Genomic DNA, 14,241 nt, shown 5'->3' on the forward strand with positions numbered 1-14,241 from the left:
TATGCTCTTTGTGACGGTATTCACCGTCACTGGAGGTGAGGAGCAGATACTTAATGGTTTGAATTGTTTCAGATGGGACAGCAATATTTGTCAGCAATATCTTCATATAGAATTATGAATATTTAATCCTATTTTACACTGGGAGACTTAGACTGTTATAGACAATTGCCATAAAGTCTGACTCCTAGATAATGTGTGCATTCCATGTCCCTGCATGCCAGACAGGCTTTCCTATTGTTTGTGTATTGAAATAGAATGTGTATTGTGTTTACCTGTCTCATTGTTAGATCTTAATGACCTCTCTTGTTCTGTCTGTCTTAAGATAAACTGTTTTAATTGGATTGTGAATGTCAGGTCCTGTTCTCAACAAGGTCCACCTGGGCGGTAACCTTGTGGGGGAAAACTGTATAAAAGCCTGTTTCTTGTTCAATAAAGATATATACTTCACCCTCAATCTAGAGTCCTGTCTCTCATTGGGGGAATCGGCTACAAGGGACTGCTATGTCCTCCATACTCCCTTGGATAATCACTAAGCTCTTGTAAGAGCTTGTTCTGCTGCACTCTCTGGGGAAAGAGAGGTTCACCCACTGGAGCCTTGTTGCAGGTCCTGGGTGGGTAGGGGATGGTGAGACCCCAACCAAGCTGCGGCAGTTTGTGGGGTCTGAGGTGGTTATGGTGTCTTGTGGAGTGCTTGCAGCCCTCGGGAAGCACTAGGAGCATCCTTAAATGGAGGTACCCAGTCGGGGTGCCGGTTGATCCATTACAGGCCTCTATCCCTCAACACCTTGCTTTCAACAGCCAAGCCATCAAAGTCAGCGACCATAAAGCAGGATGGAAGATCGGTCCTTGAGACAGCAGATCTTCCCGCAGAGGAAGTCTCGATGGAGGATCTACTACCATTTTTACCAGGTCTGCTAACAACACTGCCGGGGCCAGTCTAGTGCCACCAGAACAACTGGAATGCCTTCCACCACCACCCGGCGAATGAAACCTCGGCAGGAGGAGGAGCAGAGGGAAGGCATAAATCAGCAAAAACTGGCTCCAAGGAGCCAACAGGGCGTCAGTGGCATCGGCCAGAGGATCCCGGGACCTGGCCACAAAATGCTGGACTTTCCTCACCGGGAATGTGGACTGCGGAAAGAGCGGGAACATTGTCTTCCACCCAAATAAGAATCTTGGCCACCTCCTTGGCTGCCAGGACACTCTTGGTACCCCCTTGATGATTGATGTAAGCCACAGCCGTGGCATTGTCCAACTGTATCTGAACCAGGGACCTGCGTAGCCGATTCATCCAGTGGAACAGGCAAAGCTTGATCGCTCTGAGCTCCAAAATATTGATCGGCAAGGAAGACTCTTCTGTCGCCCAAGTCCCATAGGCACAGAGCTTCCCCAGTACTCCACCCAGGCATGACAGGCTGGCATCCATGGTGACCACAGTCCAGAAGAGAGGCAGGAAGGACTTCCCCTGACACAAATCCGGTGACTAGATCCACCGGGACAGAGCCGACTTCGTGATATGGCTCAAACAAATCTTCTGGTCCAACTACCGAGGATCCCTGTTCCATTTTTCCAGAATCTTTCTGCTGAGGCCTCGAGTGAGACTGAGCAAACGGGGCCGCTTCGAAGGTTGATACCATCAGACCCAGGGCCCTCATTCAAGCCCGCAAGGAGGACTGAACGGTTTCCATCAGCAACCTGATCGCCCGTTGCAATTTCTGTAGCTTTTTTAAGGGGAGAAAAACCCTCGCCAGTGCAGAGTCGAGAGCCAGCCCCAGATAAGTGACCCGTACGGATGGCGACAGAGCAGATTTCCTGAAATTGATCGTCCACCCGAATTCCTGAAGGGTCTGAACTGTAATTGGGATGTTGCCCAACAGATTCGAATTAGAGTCCGCTTGCAACAGGAGATCGTCCAGATATCCCAAAATTTAAATTCCTCTCTGACGTAACAAGGCCAGCACCGGGGCCAGGACCTTGGTAAAAAGCCACAAACTGAAAATGCTCCTTTGCCACCGCAAAGCGGAGGAATCGCTGATGACCCTTGAATATGGAGGCCAGAAAATCCCACTGATTCAAGGACGCCACCACCGACCAAATGGGCTCCATTTGCAACTTCTGCACCCCCACATAGCGATTCAGATCCTTGAGATCCAGGATTGGACACACCTTGCCCTTCTTTCTGGGCACTGTGAACAGGTTTGAATAGAAACCTTGAGAGCGTTCCTGCAGGGGAACCGTCACAATCACTCCTTGAGGCAGGAGATCCTGCACAGCCTCCCAGAAATCTTTCAAACGCTCTGGAGACAGGTGAAGATTTGATTGAAAAAACCTGTCCCCCGGCCGGGACCAAAATTCGATCCCGGAACAAATCAGTTCGCAAACTTATTTGTTTTGAACAAATGAAGTCCAGGGTTCCTGAAATAAGCGCAGACGTCCCCCCCACCCCAGAAACGGGTGAGGGTGCCCCTTCATACTGAAGAGGACTTGTCCGCAGAACCGGGCTGACTGGCCTTGGGCTTGCCCCAGTGCTTCTTAGTCCCTCCAGAAGCTCTGAATGGTTCACCTTTTTCTTGCACCCCGGAGGCCCAAAAAAAATGCCTATGAGCGGTAAAGGAAGTTCCCTGCTTAGCATGGGGTGTTTTACATTTGGAGGATTGAGGAAGAAGAGTACTCGTCCTGCCAGTCAGACCCTTGATCAACTTATCCAGTGAGTCGCCAAACACTCTCCCAGTAAAAGGAGATCTGTCAGGGTTTTCTTGAAAGCCTGGTCAGCCGACTAACTCTTCAGCCAAACCATGCGCCAGAGGGCAATCCACAAAGCCAAAATTCTGGCCACCAAGCGAGCTGCATCCAGGGACGCAGGTGGAGAAGGCAGCGGCCGTTTTCGGCTAGTAACCTTTTTCATTACAAAATCAATTTTTGTCGCCAGGCTTTCCAGAGCTGCTGAAATCGAGGCCAGCCACTGCGATCTGCATGGTCCGGGTGTCACACTGAGCGGGTCTGAGGGTGAATTTACAGCCTGGGACTCCATAATCAATGTAACATAAAAACGGAGTACTGTCACTTTAAGAAGCGCCAATCACGGTGGTCTGCGGAGTCCCCCTTCAATATACCCTCACAGCAGAGTGTGCAGGGATATGGCCACAAAGTACTGTACCACCTCCAGAGAAAAACCTCCTGAATCAGACTGTGCAGCAGGAAGAAGAATCACAGGAAATGACCTCGACCTGGATGTGAAAGGTTACGCTGCCTGTGTAGCTACGTATGACTACACAAAAATGGATGCCAATGCAATTAAATAGGTAAAATGGCTGCCCCATACAAGTCAATGGGAAATAAAATATACATTGCCCACACTTAAGATGGCGGCATCCACGGCATGCCATGCGGCCAGGGACCCCCAAAATGAAAGCCTCAAGGATCTACAACCAGACCCAGCAAGAAACAAGGTACAATTGCCACCCCCCTCAGGAGGCCAGGCACCCCAGTTACATAGCCCGCTGTGGGTATGGAAGAGGGAGACAGGGCACAGGGCCGGGTACCTGACAGACCAGGGGGATCTTTTAGGGAGTCCAAGTCCTATTATCCCCAGGAGAGGGCCCACATCCCCCCAAGACTACCAAGGGACAAGGGGGGGGGTCACATTTCCTCACCATACCATGGACTGGGTGAGCTCCGCTACGGGCAGAACGCCCCCAACCGAAGTAGGGGTACTACCAGCCGAGGGGTATGCTGCGACTCAGGGCGTTCCAGGTCATCACGTCCTGGCCCATCCAGAAAGGGGCACCGTCGTGGCGAGGCCTAGAGCGGGACTATAACCTGCTCACGCTAGTAGGCCAGGCTGGGGAGACCATAAGGATCTAGATTATCCAGTGCAAAACCCCAGCCGGCATTGCTTGCAGATCACCAGGAGGACCCCCCTGAACACTAGCTAGCAAAGTAAGTAAAGAGAAATAAAAACAAAACATTCTGAAAAGAATAAACTGAGGTCCTACTAGGTCCTACTCCTTCTCTAGGCAGAAACAAACTGGTGTGCTGGAGCAGAGGGTGGGTTATGCCTGTGGGGACAGCCCTTTGGGCGTGGAGATTTAAAATTTTCTGCCTAGAACTACTCCTGCAGGGGGCAGCATAACCCAGTGGCAAATGAAGATGGAGGCTGCGTCTGTCAATGGATGATAGAGAAATTGTTTGTTTTTTTTTTTAAACCATTTTTTTCACATACTGTCCCCAGTGCAGTACAGCGACATTATATGACTGGTGTTGTTGTGATCATGGATACTGACTGGTGTTATTATGAAAAAAAAGACAAAAACAAATGTTATTCAATCTTTAAAAAATAGAAATAAAATGTTAAAAACTTTCATTCATGACAACTTGATTACTATTGTGATTGGCTACAACTAGTCACATGGTACTGGGTGCTGTGATTGGCCCAGGTACCATGTGATACCTGTGGGCCAGTCACATTATCACAATAGTAAGAAAAACAGTCATGAATGGAAGACATCCATGACTGTTTTGTTTACATTGTAATCATATTATCGCTTTGATAAATTATAGCAATCACATGATACCCTGACTCATAGCGGCTGGGTACCGATCACTGCTGCGCACCCCAGGGGGTGCGCCAGTGCATATGTGCTCAGAAATGTACCAGTACTTTGCTGAGCCTGCAGCTGCCGCCCCCTTGCAGTATAATTACTGTGAGTGGGTCAGCAAGTGGTTAAAATTAAAAAAAAAAAAAAATCCCTGATAATAATATATAAGTTACTGTATATAGATTATTTTCTAGCAGGTGACTTACCAACCGCATCCTGTTTTCCTGATTCTGATAAGAAATCTGCCCCTACAAAAATACCATAAAATACAAAGTTATATATGTAACTCCAATTACAAACAGGGAAGAATTTACAAAGTAGAGATCTCCAACCTTTGATTGCATGAGGTTTTTCAGCAGCGGGCTCATGTTAGATTTAGTCCCTCCTCCTGCGTAATACAATTGGCTGGCTAATAACATTTGTTCAAGTGGAACTAAAGCCAGTTCTCTTTTCAGGTTTAGCAGGGAAGGGTTAGAATCTTACATGTTATTGCCATCTGCATCCTACTGGGATTTCCCCTCATTTTCTGTCCAAGTGACGAAAGATAGGGAGGATATTTTGGCTACTAAGTTAATAAAGGGCATGGGGGAACCTCAGTTGTAAAGAAAGTTCAATAGAACTGAATGTATTCATCCTTAAGAAGAGACAGATAAAGATAAGGCCACTCTCTAGAAATACAAACAGTTCATTTATCAAATTCAGAGGATAACTGAACCACACGAGGACAATCTTTAAGCCATGAGAACAATCTGTGTGAGCACTACAATCTTTATAGCTAAATTCAAACTTCTATTTTGTCGATAGCTAACATGGTAAACCACTCATATTAATAATAAATATATGGCATAATCTTCCACAGAAATTGATTTAAAGTTTATGTAAAGAAAAAATATTTTTAATAGAGTGGTAAGGAGTTAGACCCTCTGTCAATTTGTTATTGCTGTCTGTGTCTTTGCTGGGACACAATTCACAGAAGTTCCATCATCTCAGCACTAACAAATGGGCCTGGAAATGTGCGCTGTAATGTACATGCATCAAAGGCAGTGAAAAAATGACTAGGCGCATTCCCTATATGGGACCCCCCCCCGATTAGAGTTTTAGATCTGTTGGTCAGAGATCAGGCTTCCCCCGCTAACTATGCCCTACCTGACTCTGCTTCTCTCTCATTTTCAACACTTTTTTACATAAACCCTCACTCATGGGAGGCAAACTCAACATGTTTCAGGTCCATAGCTTGCCACTGTTCGACTTTAACAGCAGTATGATAAATTCTGAAGTGTTCCTTGTTACACTATTGTCTTACTGTTGTTACCTAAATGTTTATAATTTTGCCTGCGTCCCTACTAAATGTTTTCTAATCCCTATCCTTCTCTGTACTTGAGGGGAGACCTCCCTCCTTTGACTCTGTATAATGTACTTTTTGTTCTCATTTGTATTCTCTAATAAAATGTTTGAAAAAAGAAAAAATGACTGGGAGAAAGGGTTTCCTTTGCAAAATATTTTTTTCATTTTATTTTTTACTAAGGTTTGGCATTAAGTATATAGGTAGTGACTACCGGTACAAAAACTTCTGCTTTAAGATCAGGCAAATTTTTGTTGATCTAATATGTCTTTATATACAAATGTAGGCTTCCCTGTGAAGATCTGACCACAGGAACTCACTGTCCTGAAGAGGCTACGATAAAGCAGGATCTATACTTAAAAAAAGTACTCTCACCAGAGTCCCATTTTATGTTAAACTTGGTTCTTCTCAAATCTGTGCTGTGGTTTAGAAATAAATCCACATTTTTGGCTGTTAGTACTAGCTTAAGCTCCACCCCTAGCTGAAGCCCAAAATTCAGTCAGTCTAATGGGGGAGTTACATCCAGCACTGACGCCCCTGTCCCCTCTTTATTCTGGGGCTCTATTGTGTAAAATATGAATGTCATGTGCCCCCTCTGATCGTCTCTTTGTAAACAAACCTTAAATTTTTCCCAGCCACCAGCTATTCTAGTCTCCCTCAGGGAAGTGAAGTAAATATCGGCTTGTATTGCTGTGTGCTTTTATTTTTGTGAATGGGAGCACTCCTCTGCAGTTGCCCACATTTACAAGCACACAAACTGATGGCCTTACTACTCTACTATTTCTACCCTGAACTAGCAGCAACTGTGTGGGCTCAGTGTCAGTATTTGTAGCAAAATGCAAGCATCAGGCATAGGAATAGATCTTGCAATTCAGGAGGAAGGAAGGGCTGCATGGGCTCTGCGTGCACTGTTTGTAAGGCCCTCGCTCCTCTGCATTATCATCAGACCTGCCATCTCCTTCACCTTAGTCTGTTGAGATGAGCAACAGTAACACTCTTCAGCATCCTCTGCACAGATTACAATGTACCAAGTGCATTGTGCAAGTATTTTGACCTTCTAGTGAGACTTCCACTTTAAATGATTACTACTAAGCATAATGCACATAAATTTGTAGGTTTTGTTTTTGTGTCCAGAAAATCAAATAATCAAATGGGAATTGTACTTTGAGTATGTTGGATTGATAGGATAACAGTATGACCTTTAATTAGAAGATGCCCAGCTTTATTCCATTGTGGAGAAAGACGTAGTGTGATTGTATAAGATAGACAAGTTTGAAGTAGAGCTGGAGTTGCTCTTTCAGGACTCTCCATCTAGGAAAAAAAAAAAACAATACATACTCCTTCAGTACTCTCAATTCAAAAACAAAAATAGAGTTGTTGTGCTCTTTTTATTGGAGTCCATTCAGGGACACAGGGAGTTACTCACCTTCAGATTATACTGTTGCCTAAAGAAGGATTGGACATTGGCAAAAAAAACTATAGGCCAACTCAGGATAACCCCTCTGACTACCTGTACATCTAAGTTTTGTAGCAAAGCAGTACCAAGGGCATGATCATAAATCTGTGCCTCCAAGGAAAGGATTTTGCAGCAAGTATAAAATTCCTTTTTTCTTTTTCTACCACTGAGGGACCTTGGAAGTCATTCACCTTCTGAATGTCCAACAGCAGTCTAACTGAGGGGTGGCCAACAAAGCAAACACCACAGCTGGCATCAAATGAAATTATTTCTACCTGGTAGAACTTGCAAATAGAGGACCAGGTGGCAGGCTTGCAAATCTGGGAAACGGATGCTTGATGCCAAAAAGCACAATAAGTACTCAAATTGCGCCTTCACAGAAAAGGTAAGAACCCAGTCTTTAAGAAAATGAGCTTGGATAATCTGACCCACCTATAGATGGTGGAACAAGAAGCAAGTGCACCCTTACGCGACCGTCTTTGATGTCAAATGGGAATCTGTTCATTGAAAGAAGTACATCCAGACAAAAGAGAGAAACTTCCCTTGGATGACTTTAGGCCGGACAGAGTGACGGTTAGAACAATGTCCCGTTGGAGGTGAGAGGCAAAAACCACCTTAGTCAAGAAGTCCTAGGCCTCAACACCCCCTTGTCCCTGTGCAAAAGTAGAAAGGGTTCCTTGCAAGATATGGCAGCCAGTTGAGACACTCGCCTTGCAGAGGTAATGGTTACAAATAATGTGGGTAAGAATGAGGAGAACAATATGCCTGATGGGTTCAAATGGTGGTTTCTGAAGCGCAGACACAGATCAATGAACAGGGGGAGCATGGGAGACTCCCTGTACAGTGGTCTTAATAAAAGAATGAGAGGCCAATGTTCTCCTAAACAGGGCAGACACTTGATCTTTTATAATGCTGATAGTCAAACGGTGCAGGAAGGTGAAAGTTCATCCCACAGAGAATGTCCTTGGGTAGAAGCTCTGAGACAGTGACCAAGTAAAGAATACCTTTCATATCTGATGATGGACCTTAGGAGAAGACTTCCTAGCTCCTAACATTAGGGTTACACCGACACCGTTTTTTTGCCGGCAAGTACGAGTACAGATACTTTCAGTAAAGTACTCAACAAGTGCAATTTGAGTCCATACAAAATGAATGGGCTCAAATCGCACTCCAAAGAATCGCATACAGTTCCCCGCACTGCTTCTGAGTGAATCCAGGCTGAAGTCCCTATGAAATTTGGAACTTCAAATTTGGCAAACAAAATCTTAGCCAAGATGGGATGAAGAGCATGTCTGCCAGTCAGAACAGAGACCTACAGAGGGCTTTCAACTATACCTTAACCATTTTGCTGCCAAGTCTGTATTCAACAGCAGAGGGTTTTACACATACTCCTGGCAGCAGCAGCCACCGGGAGTGTGGGTATGTCTGACAAGCTGACTGCAGAAAATCTGTCACTAGAAAATCATCACAAAAAGGGGACTTTTTGTCCTCATCAGATGAAACTTTTTTTTTTTTAATTGTAAAAAATGAAAGTTCTACCCAAGCACTTAAGATCCCCCCCCCCACCTATTCATGCATGTATGAACATAAATGCACATATCAGGGGCACTTGCACACAAAAACATGGTACATATTGCCACACACACCAGAGTGGGAGCAATAATTCTAGCACCAGAGCCTCTGGCTAACTCTATAATGATGACCTGTACCTGTGTTTTTTTTACTGAGATTTTGCATTTCTTTAAGGTTTGTGCAAATATCATGGACATAAAAAATTGGAACTACCTTGAAAAACTATTTTATTCACCAGGGTGTCAGCTTTCAATAAACATATAATGTATGAGTGTTTTACATAATCTTCAGGCCTAAAATGATTTTTTTTAACCACTTGCCGACCACTCATAGTAATACTACTGCGGCAGGTCGGCTCCCCTGGGTTCAGCGACATAGACCTACGTCCCTGGACTCATGGTGATCTCGGCGGCGCGCGTGCGCCGCAGGAGGCTGGCTCCCGCTGTGTTTAGACACAGCGGGAGTCGGGCCGGAGGAGGAGAGGCGGCAATTGCTGCCTCTCTTGCCCGATTGCCGGGGAAAGTGTGAGAAGATCCGCCTGCTTGTGTAAACAAAGCAGGCGGATCTTGTCTGTGACATAGCTGAACCTGCGATCTCTGCCTGTGTCACAGAAACCCCTCCCCCCCACATGTCAGTAAGCATGAGGCATACATTTAACCCCTTGATCACCAACAGTATTAACCCCTTCACTGCCAGTGTCATTACAGTAACAGTGCAAATTTTTAGCACTGACTACTGTAGTAATGTCACTGGTACCCCCAAAAGTGTCAAAAATGTCAGTTAGGGGTCCGATCTGTCCGCCGCAATGTCGCAGTCCTGCAAAAAATCGCAGATCGCCGCCATTACTAGTAAAAAAAAAAAACAAACAATAAAAATGACATAAATCTTTCCCGTAGTTAGTAAACGCGATAACTTTTGTGCAAACCAATCAAAATACGCTTATTGCGATTTTTTTTACCAAAAATATGTAGCAGAAAACAAATTGGCCTAAAATGTTAAAAAATTGTGATTTTAAATTTTTTTTTTTGAGGAATGTTATTTTTTTTTTCAAAATTATTTTTCAAAAATTGTAGCTCTTTTTTAGTTTATAGCGCAAAAATTAAAAATCGCTCAGGTGATCAAATACCCCCAAAAGAAAGCTCTATATGTGGGGAAAAAAAAAAGGACATACATTTTGTTTGGGCACAGAGTTGCACGACTGAGCAATTGTCTGTTAAAGTGATGCAGTCCCGTTTTGCAAGATATGGCCTGGTCAGGGTGGGGGTAAAATCTTCCGGTCTTAAAGTGGATAAAAATACGCTCATTGAGAATTTTTTGTCAAAGACATGTAGCTAAATACATTTTGGTCTAAATATATGACAAAAATTTAATATATTGGATATTTTCTAGTCAAAGTAGAAAATGTCAATTTTTCGCAAAATTTTCGCTGTTTTTTTTATTAATATCGCAAAAAAGTGCAGAGGTGATCAAATACCACCAAAAGAAAGCTCTGTTTGTGGGGAAAAAGGGACGTACAGTGCCAAGTTGAAAAAAGTGGCCTGGTCATTGAGCAGCAAAATCTTCCGGGGCTAAAGTGGTTAAACATGTGCAAAAAATGCACTATCAGTGCCACATATCAGTGTAGCCTCATTAGTGCTGCCTCATCAGCGCACATCAGTGAGAAGAAAAATTACTTACTTTATTTAAAAGAAGAAACAAAAAAAGAATGTTTTTTTTTTTTTTTAAAGAATTTCATTTTTTTTTGTTTAACAAAAATAAAAAACCCAGTGATGATTAAAGACCGCCAAAAGAAAGCTCTATTTGTGTGAAACAAAAGATAGAAATTTCATATCAGTACAGTGTTGCATGACCACTCAATTCTCATTCAAAGTGCGACAGCACTGAAAGCTGATAATTGGCATGGTCAAGAAAGAGGGTAAAGTGCTCAGTATTGAAATGGTTAATTAAAAAGCACTCACTTTGGCATGCGCAGCAATATGTAACAAGTTTTTGTATGTAGGCGTTTCCAACAGGTGCATTTACATTCGTAAGGTGGGCCTAAGATTTATTTTGAGGGGGTTTTAAATGCTCGAGTGTAACTTTGCTTTTTAATTTTATTTTTTTTCCACTTTCACTGATGGGCCACAAGTCATTCTTCATTATCTTTCTGCCTGACCCCAAGGGTCAGGAAAAGTGACACCTGGAACCAGAAGTGATATTTTACCCCCTGCTTCCACCACCGTAGGCCTTTTGGTGGTGGCGGTAAAAGGGATACAAGGTTAATAGGTGCTTGCCTGGGAGTTTCATGCCCAGTCTGCAAATGCTCTGGTGGACATAATGCCAGCATGGGGCAAACAGACAAAAGGTGAGGGAGAGCTACTAGGTTCAGGTCTGGTCACTGACCAGCACTGCGACAGAAACAGGATATACCTGTACTCAAATCCAAATAGCTTGTACATGTATATAATTTATTAGGTGCTAAAGCGGTGTGACCAAATTACCACTACAAAATTCTTGATTAATTCTCTGCACACTGCTATATACCCTTTGCAGTCTTAGGGGCTCTCAAGGACCCAAGACTGGGGATTGCACTGCTAGAACAACAAGCTGATGCTCTAGTTTCAGAGTGATCAGCATTTCCAAAATCGTCTCTTAATTTGGGAGAATTGGAAGAAGACAGTGATTTCTCAGAGGCCAACTCGTGTGGCAAAAACTACTCTGAATCAGAGTTTCAGCACCTGATGGCTCAGAGACTGCAGGCAGACCAGATACAGGCCAAAAAATGTTGCTTGACTATAGTAAAATTCACAGTCGGGAAGGCAGAGGAGCCAGATACACTCAACAGAGCTAGGGAAGCTAGAATGAGAGGGTAACATGATTCCAAGCTGCAGATGTGGGCCACATCAATGGGTGTCCTGCAAGAAGCACCACAGCCCTTGGAAGAGTGTGAACTGGGGGCATTAATTGCAGCAGGACTAGACCAACAGTGTCTAGTATCAAACATGTTGTGACTGCATAGTGGTTAGGCAATGTAAGGCTCAGGATATGAGGCAAAACCACATTTACTCACAAAACCCAGATAACTGGTAACAGGTGAGGGTAGAATGGTTGGAGGTGAACACTCTAGGCGGGCAGCAAGAACACAACAAAGATTAGAGTTCCACTTGTCTCTTTATGATGCAGGAGCAACAATGGAAAGAAGCTTTTTTTAACACTGAATAGTGAAAAAGAGCACTGAGCTTGCACCGGTGACACTTTACCCAGCCAATGGCATCATCACTCAATCCCGTAACCTTAACTTTTTTTTCTGTTGAACCCAGTGAAACCTCAGGGGCCTAAGAAAATTATGTAGCTCCTGGTGCTCAGCCTGCCTGACCTAATCACAGAGGGATTCTTAATGTAGAACTTCAGGCAAAACCTAACGCTAAACCTGCTCTCTGCCACATTCCAAGCCTAATCTATCTAACCATGTAAAGCAAAAATCACTATACTTACCTATTTTGCAGCTGATCCCGTCCGGTCCCAGCATCAGATGTCAGCGGCGGCTTCAGTGTGGAGGCGGGTGCAGGAGAGGCAGACGACAACGGAAGCCCCATAGTAACTATGGGTGACATCACTTCCCAGGAAATTAAATAGCTGTTGTCAGTCCTCTCCTGCACAGACCTTCCGCCGCTGGAGACTGAACAGGATCGGCTGCAGAAAAGGTAAGTACAGCGATTTTTGCTTTACAAGGTTAAATATATTAGGGTTAGAATGTGGCAGAGAGCAGGTTCAGCGTTAGTTAGGTTTTGCCTGGACTTACACTTTAGGAGACAGGACAAGTGCTGAGGCATAGCAAATGTCTCTGAATCAAGAAAATCCTCTGCACCTAACCTATTACTGGTATGGCACCTGAAAAGCACATTTTATTGTACCCAGTGCCTGAGGTTAACTTTCAGCTGGATAACTGCAATAAAAAAGACCAGCTCTAAAAGCGATGTAGAGAAGATTATAAACTGAAGACAAATTGTTAAAGAACAACAAAGCGCTAGCAAAAATAGGCTGGTGCTTTACAAAGCAGAGCTGAAGAAAAGACATCCATCCTCCTTGGATGCTAGTACAAAAATGGAGGCATGTTGGTAGTAAGAGGGGTTATTCCGGGGCTGTCCCAACAGTTTTTTTTTTTTTTGATGGTTTCAAATCCTCTTGTAGGCACCAATATAACCCAAAGGTAAATAACTTCCTGTGTTCCTTCAATGGACAAGAAAGAAACATAAGTTATTAATTGCCCACAGCTGAATGACCAATTTTATATATGAAACATACAATGAGAAATAGGTGTAACAGAATCAGTCTACAAAGCATGAATGAGTCTATAACACTAGCAGCGCTTGAATTGGCTCATTAACCGTACATGTATCTGTGTACTTTTCTTGTGATACCACTTGCATCAACGTCAGAGCTTGTAACAGTTCCAGCTAATTTGACAAACACAGTCCAAGTAAATAACGAGCATGCAGGAGGATGGGTATGAAGGAATCCCAAGTCTCCCTGATAACCTCCACCAATCACCGTGCTCCCCCTCGCAATGAACACTCACCGGACTGTAGAGCAACAATCGCCTGTTAAACTCAGAGAAACCTCTTTAAACCGGCATCCCATCCGTTAAGCTGTGGTATCCAGACCAAATCCAGCCTCCTTAGAATCTACTCACATACAACGTATCATGGAATCAAAAACAAATGCAGAGCGGGGGCACATAGCGTAATTCTGTATATTTATTGAGTAAACAGATAAAGCACCAAACCCCGCTCCCATCCCAATCCTACTTACAAACGAGCAAGTAATGGAGGCATTGCAAATGTACAACCGCTGTCTCTCCGCACTGCTATCTGTGCAGCCTCAAGTAGGATTGGGATGGGAGCGTTGTTTGGGGTTTTATCTGTTTACTCTGTTTATACAGAATTACGCTATGTGCCCCCGCTCTGCATTTGTTTTTGATTCCATGATACGTTGTATGTGAGTGGATTCTAAGGAGGCTGGATTTGGTCTGGATACCACAGCTTAACGGATGGGATGCCGGTTTAAAGAGGTTTCTCTGAGTTTAACAGGCGATTGTTGCTCTACAGTCCGGTGAGTGTTCATTGCGAGGGGGAGCACGGTGATTGGTGGAGGTTATCAGGGAGACTTGGGATTCCTTCACACCCTTTCTCCTGCATGCTCGTTATTTACTTGGACTGTGTTTGTCAAATTAGCTGTAACTGTTACAAGCTCTGACGTTGATGCAAGTGGTATCACAAGAAAAGCACACAGAT

General features: G+C 44.1%; 1 protein-coding gene across 1 annotated transcript in view; it reads right to left on the bottom strand.

Moving 5' to 3' along the window:
- Positions 1–14,241, bottom strand: part of LOC309555832 (uncharacterized protein C18orf63) — a gene marked incomplete at both ends in the record, with an annotated part of 133,837 nt that overhangs the window by 102,114 nt on the left and 17,482 nt on the right. Inside the window, 2 exons of the mRNA XM_082257998.1 lie at positions 4,805–4,846; positions 7,140–7,251. Coding sequence (XP_082114124.1) covers positions 4,805–4,846; positions 7,140–7,251 — 154 coding nt within the window. The remainder of the gene's footprint in view (positions 1–4,804; positions 4,847–7,139; positions 7,252–14,241) is intronic.

Source organism: Pelophylax lessonae, assembly GCF_965119305.1.
Source record: "Pelophylax lessonae genome assembly, chromosome: 5".
NCBI classification, from domain to species: Eukaryota; Metazoa; Chordata; class Amphibia; order Anura; family Ranidae; genus Pelophylax; species Pelophylax lessonae.